The sequence below is a fragment of the Spea bombifrons genome, chromosome 10 (genome assembly GCF_027358695.1).
Source record: "Spea bombifrons isolate aSpeBom1 chromosome 10, aSpeBom1.2.pri, whole genome shotgun sequence".
NCBI classification, from domain to species: Eukaryota; Metazoa; Chordata; class Amphibia; order Anura; family Pelobatidae; genus Spea; species Spea bombifrons.
In genome coordinates this window covers 24,528,164-24,541,389 of record NC_071096.1, presented here as the reverse complement: position 1 = coordinate 24,541,389, position 13,226 = coordinate 24,528,164, and the positions used below count along the sequence as shown (strand labels likewise).

The following is a 13,226-nucleotide window of genomic DNA, read 5'->3' as shown; positions in this document are numbered from 1 at the left end:
ATATATATTTACATATTCTCATATGTTCTTTGCAATGTATCCACATTTGACAAGCTTGTTGAAAACAACTTGCCACAAAAAAAGTGACCTGGAAATAAGGCTTTCTCTACTAAGATTTTTTGGAATGACTGGTTATTTCATAATAACCCTACATATATAGTATATGCCTAACATTAAAATTAACATTTTAAAAATGATAGAAAAATATTAATACAATCATTTTTAATTCTTGAGAAGCTGAAAGATGAAGAATTTTAGTTTCTTTACAAAGTATTCACAATACTGTCATGGTCTTAAGGACATCCTATCTTATTAACTCAGATACATATCTGCAGATCTAATATACTGTAATGATCTCTTTCTATATCTGTACCAAGGTATTTGATTCGCTTTTGGAGCTTCTAACATCCTCAGATAACTATGCAAGATACAGGCGCAGGTTTGCAGTTTGTGATGGTTTCCGCTTCCCAGCATTGGGTGTTCACCTGAAAGATCTTATGGCTCTACATGTGGCACTACCTGATTGGACTGACAAGGCCAAACGTACCATCAACATCTCCAAAATGCGTCAGGTGTACAAAGTTGTTCATGAGCTTACAGAAGCTCAGAGGTTGGAGCCTCCGGTTAAAGCAAACTCGGATTTACTCAACTTGTTGACGGTGAGTTACTTCATTAAAGAAAGAGAATAATGGTAATACAGGTATATTCAATGCAATACATAGTAGTGGAAAGATGCAAAACTTAACTTGAGTGTGCATATGAGTGTTTAGGTAGACATGCCTGTTTCTGTTTTCAGAAAATCAGGACTGTCCTTCAAGCAGCCCAATTGACATCAATTTGCAGGCAGTGGAGATAATGGTCTGGTTGGGAATGCAAAAAAACAGAATGTTGCAGAATCTTGTAATACCTTTTTTATTGGACTAACAGTAGTTAAAATAATAGACGAGCTTTCGGGAGTCCTCCCTTTATTAAGTCAAAAGCATTTCTGACCAAGCAAGTGAAAAACACAGTTTACAACTGACCAGTACATGTTTTGATACATGGTTAAAACAGGGGAAACCATCTAATCTCCCCTGACCAGCCCACAAGATGTGTGCTTGGATATAATATAAATACTAGTGTTGGACTTCCCACTCCATCCATAAATGGCCACACTTCCTTCCCAACTAAGGTGCCCCTTCCCTTCCTGTTGTCGGGTATGGGTAGGTGTAAATAGAAAATGTGATAGATGGATAGTGGGACAGTGATATGATTGCATGATCAGGATCTAGTGTATATATATGATAGCAACGATAAACTAATATCTAACACAAACAAGTAACATACTAATGTTCTGCTTCAGTGACCAAACTGGGAGTTATATTGAGTAGAGGCAGCCGGGGATGACTTCAAAAGTAAAATTTTCTAACTCTACTAACTAAAAACGCCTGCAACTATTTGCATGCATTAAAATGCAATTAACTCAATGGAAAATTGAGTTTTTATACAAAATGGAGTTCAACAAATATATTTTTTGGGACAAGACTATTACTTTAAGTACCACAAACAATGTTTAGCAAGACATTCTTATACATGCACGTGGTGGGCAAAGGCTGGCCCGTGTGGTTAAATCCAACTGATGAGTGACTGTGGCGCAATTTACTGGAAAAGTTAATACTGTTTCTGATCAAAAGGTGTCAGTGTATCACAGTTTGTTGTGTATAGGGCTGCGTAGCAGACCAGTCAGGATGCCCAAAGTGCTTACAAAGGGCACATGAGCATAAGAACTGGACCATGAAGCAATGGAAGAAGGTGGCCTGGTGTGATGAATCACGTATTCTTTTACATCATGTGAATGGCTGGGTACGTGTGTGTTGCTTACCTGAAGAAAACATGGCACCAGGTTGCATACATGGAGGCCCCACCTCGCAACTTACAGGAGTGAAAGGATCTGCTGCTAACGTCTTTGTGCCAGATACCACAGCACACCTTTAGACGTCTAGTGGCACTTATGCCTCAACGGGTCACGGCAAAAGGGGGACCTACACAATATTAGGCAGGTGGTCATGTTATGGCTGATCGGTGCATTTACCACTGGTCATTTGGTTAATTTGGTGAATGAGTTTATGAATACTTTCATGATCAAGCAGTTCATCGGGTGAACATTTTTGGCAAGGTTGCTCCTCTAGCCATGTGTCCAGTGCCCAGTCATGTGTCCGGTGCCCTGTCTGAGGACTCTGAGGACCTTCCAGCTGTGTGTCCGGTTCCCTGTCTAAGGACCTTCCAGTCGGGTGTCCGAGGCGCCTGCCCCCTATTTGAGTCCGAGGCGCCTGTCCGGTATCTGAGTCCGAGGCACCTGTCCCCTATCTGAGTCCGAGACGCCTGTTCTCTATCTGAGTCCGAGGCGCCTGTCCCCTATTCGTGTTCCTTCCATGTTAACATTCCAGCCACAGCACTCTGTCAAAAGATTTACAGCCTGTACATACCTGTCTTGCCAGCTTCTCCAGTACAGACCATATGTTATTACTATTCAGCCTGTGGTGTGTTTCATTTCGCCTGTCTGTACCTTCCTTCTGGTAATAATGCATTGTGGGCTACAAACTGAGCCTCTGGTATTCCCTGCAACTGGGCTCCTACCCAACCTGCTTACGCGAGCCTTGACAATTACGCTCTCGCACGCTCACTCTTACTCATGTTCTCTTATGCTCTCACTTTCTCATTCACCTTCTCACACTTTATCACATTCTCTCATGCTCTCTCACTTCTGTTGCCTCTTTTTTGTCTTCTTTCTTAATCTGCTTTTCCTCTTGTCAACCAGGCCTCACAGAGCACTTCCCCAAAAGGGCAGATCTTCCAGACACACCATTATGACAGGAGAACTGATAGCAGATAATGTAGCCAAGGAACAATGGATACAAAAGTGTAGTCAGGAGAAGCCAAAGGGTCTAATCCAGGGTCAGTACCAGAGGGCAGGAAGTTGAACAAACTCATTATGCAGGCCTGTGGTCAGCAGCAGGTAAGAAACGATCTGAAAGGTACTGGTGGATAGTCAGTGGCAACTGCGAGCAGGACAAGGAAACTGGAGACGTTCAGCAGAAATCACTTGGTTGCAGTATTGACACAAACTGTGCACCTGAGCTCAGGTGTTGGCTGCTTAGCCCCTTAAAGTCCAATGATGGGCCAGGCACGTCACACAAAAATAGTCAGGTAATGACCAATTATGTGCCTGGCACGTCATTTAATTAAATCTATGAACACTTTCTTCACTTAAACAGTGTTGCTGTAATGCCTCGATGTTGAGGCATTCAGCAACACACGAGATTGGCATCAGGGGCCAAGTCTGGCCCCTCCCAGGGGCGTCAACGTCCGTTTTAAAAGAATGTCGCTAAAAACAAAGGTGTCAATGCCTTGATAGCGAGGCATTCAGCAACACCGATCACCCACCCCAGGACACGCTGTGACCGCTCTGGTGAGCGGTCACAACTGCCACTGCCAGAGACTCGCAAGATGGCGGCGCGTCCTTTAAAAAAATAACCAGGTTGTAAAAGTTCATCAGAGGGTCTCTCCAGATCCTCTTGAGAACTCTACTGTATTCAACCATGCAAGTCGGTGGAGCCCAGCTTTCTAATCACGATGTGATTAGTAAAATATTTAAAAAAATAATAAAAAAAAATATGAAAAAAAAGCTAAAAAAATGTGGTAACATTTAAAAATAACTATGCAGTGATTGGAGTGGCCTGGTTCAAAGATAAGGCATAGGCACAGACTGACCATAATGGAAAAAGAAAGCGAACTTCCCAAATGTGACCTTTTAGCCCCCAAACACCAGACAAACCCAAGCATGGTGGTATCACTGTAATCGCAAATATGTTGCTGAACACATATTGGGGTGTTGTTTGACAGTGACATGTACCAGGAGTTGTAAATTCACACCTGAAGTACAATTTGTGTGATAAATACAAAACAAATTACTACCACAAATTTTGACAAAGGCTGATGGTACAATTACTGCATGGAAAGGGTTAAAATACCATCATTTGAAATACCTTCAGGTGTCTAGTTTTCAAAAATATATGGTTGATGGGGTAAATTGAATTAGTCGGCTTTAAATATACCCGAAATAGCACATGGGGCAGAACGACCAGATTTGGAAAAAAAATATTTTTGAAACAAGGTAAGGGGTGGTATATCTTGTGGGAAATTCCTGGAGATTATGTAGTTTTCAAGAGTTGTATGATTAGTTTAGGTTAAGGTTCAGGGGTTGCTGTTAGGGTATATACTCAACGTACTCAACCTTGTATTAATAATAACCACATTAAGAAGACATTAAATTAATAAAATGTTATTTGTCTTTTTCAGCTGCCCCTTAATCTATCAAGTGAATTAGTGAAAACCAAAATAGAGACACATTTTTAATTTCCTGCATTTGTATACACTGCTCAGTCTTTCTGTCATTTTTTGATTCCAGGTATCACTGGACCAATACCGGTCAGAAGAAGAAATATACCAACTGTCTCTTCAAAGAGAACCAAGAGCGCGTTCCTCGGTGAGACAATATATATAGAGGCAGTGTTAAATAGGGAGCAATATGAGGCGTTAGGAACCTATGCACAGCTACAGATCAGGAATAACCATTATGAGTTTAAACTAGACCCATAAATAGAAGAGAAGATGTGTTGATGTTTGATAATCATGGGAGAAAATTGTATCAAACTTGATAGGTTTAGAGGAGTGTATTTCTGTCATCTGTCAAACATTTACTTTTTAACAATTTCTTCTTTAGCAAACAAATGTAAAATCCACTCCATCACCTCCATTGGAAGAATGGGCTTCCCTCAAAGCTAAACCAGATCAGGCTTTGCTGTGCCAACATATAGAGAAAATGGTGGAGGTATGTATATCTTGGGAATACGGGTATATCATTTTTATTGCAGAAAAACACGATTATTTTGTGTTATGTTTTTTTTTTGTTTGCATGAAATAGGACCTTAAAAACCAGGATTACATTTTACATAAAAGGAGGGGTCTATTCATTAAATATAGAGTTAACAGGAGAGTTTGCAGGGCAGTTGGGTTTCAGCTATTTGACATCCTTATACATTATGAAGCGCAAACCCCTGTGAGCTTCTGCTGCAGAAGAGCTTGACTGGCCCTTTATCATTTTATAATGTATAGGAAAATCAGTGAAGGTTCTGGAAAGTCTCTTTACACATTGAATTATGCATTATACATAAACAATGCATATTCCCTGGCATTGCACTGCTGCAGTATGGTTAAAAACACTACAGATAAAAAACACTAATTAGCATTCACTAGCATCCCAACATGGAAGTAAATAGGTGGCTTTTTCTTTTTTCGGAATGGCAAATGTTCAAAATGATTCTGTATTTTAGGTTTCTATTAGAGGCACAATAGTAAACACATATTTCAGATTTACCTCATGAAACTAAATTGTTTTTAAAAAGTATTTACATAAACATTTACACATTTTTATAAAGCCCTTACCAAAAGCTGTGGCGAAAATAGAATGTATATATTTTGCATAAACATCGCAATGTTACCTTGGATCTTTTCTACAATATAGAATTCTAGTAACATACCATTAGTCACATAATTAATGTACAACAATTCATTATTAATATTACTGCCATAATTAAACTTGTAACAAAACAGCAGGATGTCACAAGCATTTTTGCAGTTACTAAGAAACATACATATCTGTTTGTTTATATCAAAGTATGGTACCTACTCTAGTTTCCCCGGCACTTTTTTATTCTTTCTCATTATTGGAATTAAAAGGAATTAATATTGCTCACTGACAGGTGAGTAACTATAGATGGGAAAGGTATATATTGAGAGTTGTTGCAATACTATACTGTATACTGACAAACTACCATATCAAATACCTGGACACCAAACTCAATATATACAATTATATGCAATAATACTGTGAGGGGAACGACCTGTACCCCAGCTGGGTTCTCCCGCCAAACGTTGCTTCCTCCTGTCGGTACACCAACAATTAACCCCTTCACCGCCAGACAGAACCAGCGTTGCAGAGAGAAGGAGGGATGCCACAGCAACAGGACTGCTTTACCACTGTGGCTAGCCGGAGTTGAGCTACATCGTGCGGCTATTGTGCTGAAAAGGACAATAAATTATCCTAGCAGCATAAATGATCTCCTGGAAGTCCCATCAGCCAGGAATCTACAGGCGGCTCCCTCTCTGAACCACCCCTGGTTTGCATCCCACCACCCGTGGGCCAACTCCACAAAATAGCGTTCCGGTGGATGGTGTCCGGGTTATGAGGGGTTAAAGTCCGCAGGCAAGTGCTCGGGTCCTAGCCGATTAACAGTTCCAGAGGATTACGGCCAGGTAAGAGGGCATGTTATACACTGGGCCTACAACAGGAAAAACAAGAACCACACATAAAACCCCTCCCAAAATGCAGAAACCCAATCTGTCTGAGCTCCACAGTCTCTGGTACTTTGGGAAACCTGGCACTCCATACCAGGGCCCATAGTCTGTAGGAAGGAGGCTGGCACTCAGTCCCCTCCAGGGGCCTATGGCACGGGGGCTTCCGTGACAAATACTAATTGATGCACCAAATTATCTTTGCTACACTTTACCTTTTCTTTCTTCTTGGTTAATTTAATAATCAGGTCTTTTTTGCAGTGTAAAAAATATAATTTGTATTCAGCATTTTTATTCAACATATGCTTTTGGTTGACTTTTGGATTCCATGTTCAGAAATTATAATTTCAAGAAACAACCCTAATTATTTGTGTTTTATTTGTGTAACTTACACACACAAAACTGTTAAGAATCTGTAAGGTCCAAAGTACCGGGGCAAATGAAATCACTGGATAATTTAACATTGCATTTTTCTTTTGATGTATTTGTTTCATCTAAGTTACAGGAATGAGTGATGGTAATTTTAAAAAAATAAGGTAGAGCTCTAAACAGGTTTCAGTGACGAGCTCAGGCTGAGAGGCTGAATCAACATAGTAGAAAACAATAGAAATGTGATGTTGGGTGTGGGCTTCTGCACTACCAGTGAAGAATTAAAAACACCGCTTATGGAACATCTCAGATCCAAGCAGTCTAAAGTGAAACAGAGTAACCCAGGCAGGAACGTAAGCATAGGGGCCTGGATTCTGGAAGCAAAGTGCCAAGGAACGGGCAAAGGAGCAGTAGGAACAGTCCAATTGTTGAGGCAGCCGGCAAGAATAATGATTAATAAGGTAAAGGATGAGACAAGGGGCAGGAAGTGTAATCTGGAAAAAAGCCAGAGGTCAAAAAGAGATACTTAGGAGCTTGAAAGTTGACAGGATATGTGAGAAAGGTTAAAGTGGGCATAGGAACACTACCACTGGAGCTCTGGATTTACCAAGCACTAATGTTTCTGCTTGGTATATCTCTTTATCTCTGTCCAGGATGGAATAACGGGCAACCAGGATATATGTCAACGTGGATGTTGCTTGGTTAAGTGACTTGGTAACGGCTGCTTGTATGCCTTTTTTGCAGCAACATTTTCATAACTTGTACAATCAATCACTTCAAAGGTTGTTGAGGACAAAGGGAAAACTTTTAAAACCCTTAATTTGCTTTGAAGGAAAAGGTCCTTGAAGGAAAAGGATTCATTTTTTAAATCATTTTTAAGGCTCCTAGAAGATTGCCATTGTTAGGTTTCCTATAATTTTGCCATACCCTCTTAAGCCCAGCCCATGCTCACACAAATACTTTGTCTCCACAACTTTAAGTAGAAACCTCTTGCCAATATCAGTGTTTTACTTTCTAATCCCTCTTTAAGTATTGCATTAATGCTGCCACTCTTTTTTGTTTCACCAAGCCAACGCTCTAGAAATGCAAAATGTCTTTTGCTTCTTTTGAAACATTTTGTAATCAATGTGTCCAATCACAAAATGATATCTTTATCACTCAAACTTTTTTAGGAAAAAAGTGTGACAATATATACATTTTTTACTGTTGTTTCAGAACCATAATCAACAATCATTTCTCTTATTTTGTTGTCTTTGTTCCTGTAATAGGATCTAATGATATTGTGTGCGTGCAACTGGTCCCCTGACTATCATTCTATTGATGCCAAACAAGATAATCATGGGCATTGGGGAGGAGGGTGCAACAAGATGCCAACTGAAACAGCAGCAGGAGCGAGAGAGAGAGTGAGATGTTTAGGGTAGGTCTAATAGACAGGGAGAGAAAATACACCTTGTAGTCTGAAAAAAATACCATTTTCTTTAATTCTGTTACCCCTCTGATGTCAGAGTGGTTTGATCTTCCCTCTTGCTGTTCATCTAAGCTGGTCTCCTCCCCTTCACTCCTGGGCAGAGGCACAGTTTGTAGGATGCAGACATAAGGTAGTTTTATTTCACACATGTATTGCAGTTAGGGTTAGTTAATACTCAAGTTCCCATGACTCTCAGCCAGTCTGGTGTGTTAAGCATCATGGAAAAGTGAAAACAACTGCAGTGTCAAAGCTTAGTTATTAATATTTATGGATTGTGACTGCAGCTGCTGTTGAATGCGCAGCTTATGATTCTCAGCCATCCATTTAGTGGGTAAACATCATGACAAATGTAATAACAACAGTTTGATTGCCAAATGTTACCATTTTACTCCCATCTGACTCCTCTCCTTTTGTAACACTTCAGAAGTACACAACACAACATTAACTTTTCTTGACTACAACCCCCATGAGCTTGAGCCTGCAATAGTAGGAATAGTAGCTGGTAACTGTAGATCAGGCTTTGGGGGCTACACAGGGCCGGCCGAAGACTTAACGCCGCCTGGGGCGAAGTTTAAAATGCCGCCCCCCCCGCCGATGCCGGGGGGCGGCATTTTAAACTTTGCCGACGCCATAATCTACCCCCCCCGGTACTTACCTTTAAATAGTCCTGCGGCGAGTCTCCCTGCTCTGCCACGGTGCCGGCTTGTAATGCTGAGCACCGGAAATTGACGTCACTTCCGGCGCTCTGCATTACAAGCCGGCACCGAGACCGAACAGGGAGACTCGCCGCAGAGGAGAGAGAGGGGCGCCGAGCGGGTAAGCAAAAACCACTCGGTGCCCCTCTCTCTCTCCTCCGCTTCAAAAAAAAGCGCTTGCCGCCCAGTCGGCTCCATTGTAGGGCCGGCCCTGGGGCTACAGTAAGTCTACAGTGCAAACACTTTTGTTGACTGCATGAACAATAATATTCAGTAGTGATTTTGCTTGATTTTACATGATGGTCTGTTAGCTACTACCCTGGTCCTATCATTTTTCCTAGTAATGGATAACTAACATTTACCTCTCACCAAGAAAACCCTTTCATCAGCCAACAAAGGTAGGCAATGGAGATGAGGTAAGGATGAATTGGGGTAGGACAGGGGAAAGATGGGGACAATATTCACCCCACCATAAAAAATCCTGTGGATGCCCATGTAAATGATGCTTCACACTCTGCTATATCTGTACTTCAGTTCCTTAAATTTACCACAGGTCTCACTAGATACATTTTCATTAGTTTATGAAGTATCATAACTATTTTAGCAACAAGCATCTGTAGTTACATTATCAGTTCTGGGGAAAAAATGTCTAGAAACCTTATTCAACAATCATTTCTCCTTTTCCTGTCTTTCCCTCTGTAATTACTTTTTTGCAGAACCATTAAAATTTTTCCTCCATTGTCAAAGAAATAAGGTCTATTCCTTCTGTAAAATTGTGGTAGCTATCAGACTTTCTTATTATACAGTTTGTGGAAGTTTCCTAAGCAACTTATTCAGTACTTTGCTAAAAAGCTCTTAGTAACTTCTGACTGGCTCACTCAGAGGTCTAGCTGACTTCATCAGTGTTTGGTGAAGGGATGTGGCATGTCTTCTTTAGAAATTGGTGAAAGGATTTCACTTTTTTACACAGAGCTTTTTTTGTGGTCTGGCTGAGGTCTGGATTTAAAGGCTTTCTGCCTATTTTTATACCCCCCATGTTTTAATGTGTTTAACCAAATTTGGGATATCTGGTATTTATTATTCAGTGTCTTAAATGTGTATCAACAGCATGTAGAAACAACTTGGGGTGGGTGATATATTAACAGTAATGAGGAAAGATTTCTTGCCATGGTTAGGGTTTTTCTCCAAAAAAGGAGAAAGGTACCTTTTATAGCGCAGTTTAGCCATGTGGTGAGCTTTTAAATTATACCCACTAGCATTGCTGTTTCCGTGTTTGCCCAATTGATGACTCTGATAATAAGATGGCCCCCCAAACTTTGGCTCTTAATAAAAGAAAAAAACAAAAGAATAAAAGACAACTTTTTATGCTTTAGTTGCTTTCACGCTCTTACTCTCTCTAACGCTCTCTCACTCTCTCTCTCATACTCTCATTCACTTTCTCTGTCTGTCAGTGTCTCCCTATATCTCTGCCAGCTGCTTCCATGCCCCTGTCACCTATTCTGCAGCTCTACTTCTCTTTCTTGGCAAATCCGTCTGAAAAATTCTGGCCTCTTGCACTACTTCTTAATAGAGTGAAGCCACAGTGTACACTGTGACAGGAACCCTGACTGGGTACTCCTGCCAAGCTTCTCTGCCTTCTGCCGAGACACCAGCGGTTAACCACCTTGCAGTTGGAAGCCGCTGCACCGGAGCTGCAGTGGCGCTGTGGCTAGCTGTAGATTAGCATATGTAATAGCATGTGCTGAATAAGCTATGGCTAGCCACAGTGCCAATGGCATTCAGCGGCAAGGGGTTAACCCCTGGTATCTTGGCATAAAGAAGTGCAGCTTGGCAGGAGTACCCAGTCGGGGTACAGGACTTCCCGTCACATCTGGTGGCAGCAGTGGGATGCTTCCTTTCTACCGGGATTGATAGTCAGGATGGCAGACTTCAGTCACCTTGACGGGGACATGGACTTGGCTGCGGATCATCCTCCCCTGCTACACCACTGCTCTGCCTACAGAGCAATACCTGGAACTGAGGCAACAGATTCAAGGATCACTATGGGAGGTGGCCCACCAGGAGGCTGTTATACACCGGGACCAGCGGGATCTACGGATGTCAGTCCTGGGCCAGCGACCCCAGGAGTAATGGATATCCATATTGGACAAGCTGGTCCAACAGGAGGTAGAGTTGGACAATCGATAACGAGCTCTGCAAGAGAATGTGCCCCAGAGGGCTATGACTTTGGTGGCCTGGAATTATTATGGGACAATGTGGGGTTGGCTGTTGTAATAACTCACTTTTCAGCACAGTGTGTGTGCTGAATACGCTAATCTACGGCTAGCCACAGTGCCAATGCAGCTCTGGTGCAGTGGCACCCAGCGGCAAGGGGTTAACCGCTGGTGTCTCGGCAAAAGGAAACACAACTTGGCGGAAGTACCTATTCGGGGTACAGGGCTTCTCGTCACATACACCATGGGGGCAACCTCTCCCAGTACCTCCAATGGGGGAGTGGGTGTGCGTAGAGGCTCCGTCCTTTTTCAGAAGGACCTGGATAACAGAGCTGATACCAAGGAGAAGTAGGTGAAGAAAGAATACAGAAGAACAAGAAGAGGCAAGAGAAAAAGCAGAGCTGCAGAAAAGGAGACAGCTCCATAAACCAAAACAGTATGAAGCCTACCACTTTAAACTTGATTTCCAAGTTGGCAATGAGTGGAATATTTCAAATGCCTACTCAGAAGAAAAAGATGCCCGCTCCTCACAATCATCCCTAGTGGATATAATTGCTGGGCTAGTAATGGGGCATACATCTTTATTTTGTATTTCATACTCAGCATAACCAGAGTCACTACAAATTAATTTATTTGCCATTTATGAGCTATACATTTTGAATATTTTTTTAATCCATGAAAATTCATTAATTAGATTGGCATCTATTCAAATGTAATGTTTGTTGAATCTAAGGTTTTGAAATATTGCAATACCATGTCCGTGTTTTATCATCCTGTACTAATTCTTAGACCTGTTTTCTGAAAGACTTTTGGCAAATCCAAAATTAACAAAAAATACTTGTTCATGCACCATTCCCATGCATGATCTATTTTGTGTTTTATTCTAGTCAGTTTTCAGACTTTTTGATGAAGATGGAGATGGTCACATCTCACAAGAAGAGTTCCACACAGTTCGTAGTAACTTCCCTTATCTTTGCGCTTTTGATGAGATTGATCAAAATCAGTGAGTATGATCTTACCACTATTTTGCTGGCTGTCTTAAATATTCTGTGACTTATATTATAATGTTATTTTTAAATGCTTTGTGTAGAGAAAAATACAAAGTGTTGCTAAACATTAAGATGTTGTCACGGTGTATTATATATCCTGAGATGTACCGAAGTACTATACCCTTTAAATAAATGCCTCTTAATTAAATTATTAAGACCTGTCTATCATACACCTGTTTTGTCAGTAAGTTCCACATTCTGGCAAGTTGTGTAAAAAGCTTATTTTGTGGTTTTTGATATGTATGCGTACATTTTCTCAGTTGTGGATGCGATATATATAGAAAGAAGTATGAGAAAGCCAAAGTCAATTGTGATAAACAAGAAGCTCTTCAACATTATTTCAGTTTCCTTGCATCTTTTGTGTAGAGATGGAAAGATCAGCAAGCAAGAGATGACATCTTATTTCCTGAGAGCAAGTTCAGTCTTGGATTGTAAAATGGGATTTATCCACAATTTTTCCGAGAGGACGTTCATACGACCTGTGTCTTGTCAACAGTGTGGAAATCTGGTTGGTATAATGTGACAATTATTGCCCTCATTAATCCAGCTACAACAATATACGTATGTATACACGTATATATATATATCACTGTATGTATTCTACGCATTATAGGTTCACCTTTCACCTTGTCTTAGCTCAAAAAACTCAAATTCTCCCCACTTTTATATGGCTGACTCAGTTGAAACACCCTAATCAGAGCATGGATATCTTAAGCCATCTACTTAAGCTATTGATCATGCAGATTTTTTGCAGATTGTAACATTTGCTTGTTAGGTAGAAACTGCAAATCCATCATAAAGGTTTCTATGTTTGTACAGCCCTGATTGCTGACTTATGTGATCAGCTGCAAATGGAATCAAAGGGAAAAAAATATAACAATTTTAAAATAGTAAGAAAACAAATATAATATTAAATGATTGTACAGACTCCAGACTTTGGAAACTAAATTTGTTGCTCAATTATAAATCTGTCTCTGTTATTCACCTAGTCCTCTCTATAATGTATCCCATGACCTTCTCTTGTCTGTGCCCCATGAAC

The 13,226-nt window shown here is 40.8% G+C and overlaps 1 protein-coding gene across 1 annotated transcript in view; it reads left to right on the top strand.

The window, feature by feature from the left end:
* The window catches only part of RASGRP2 (RAS guanyl releasing protein 2), a 57,696-nt gene that overhangs the window by 38,559 nt on the left and 5,911 nt on the right, over positions 1-13,226 (top strand). The window contains exons 9-13 of the mRNA XM_053449726.1: positions 378-659; positions 4,448-4,525; positions 4,763-4,870; positions 12,026-12,141; positions 12,554-12,695. Of these exons, the coding sequence (XP_053305701.1) occupies positions 378-659; positions 4,448-4,525; positions 4,763-4,870; positions 12,026-12,141; positions 12,554-12,695 (726 nt within the window). The remainder of the gene's footprint in view (positions 1-377; positions 660-4,447; positions 4,526-4,762; positions 4,871-12,025; positions 12,142-12,553; positions 12,696-13,226) is intronic.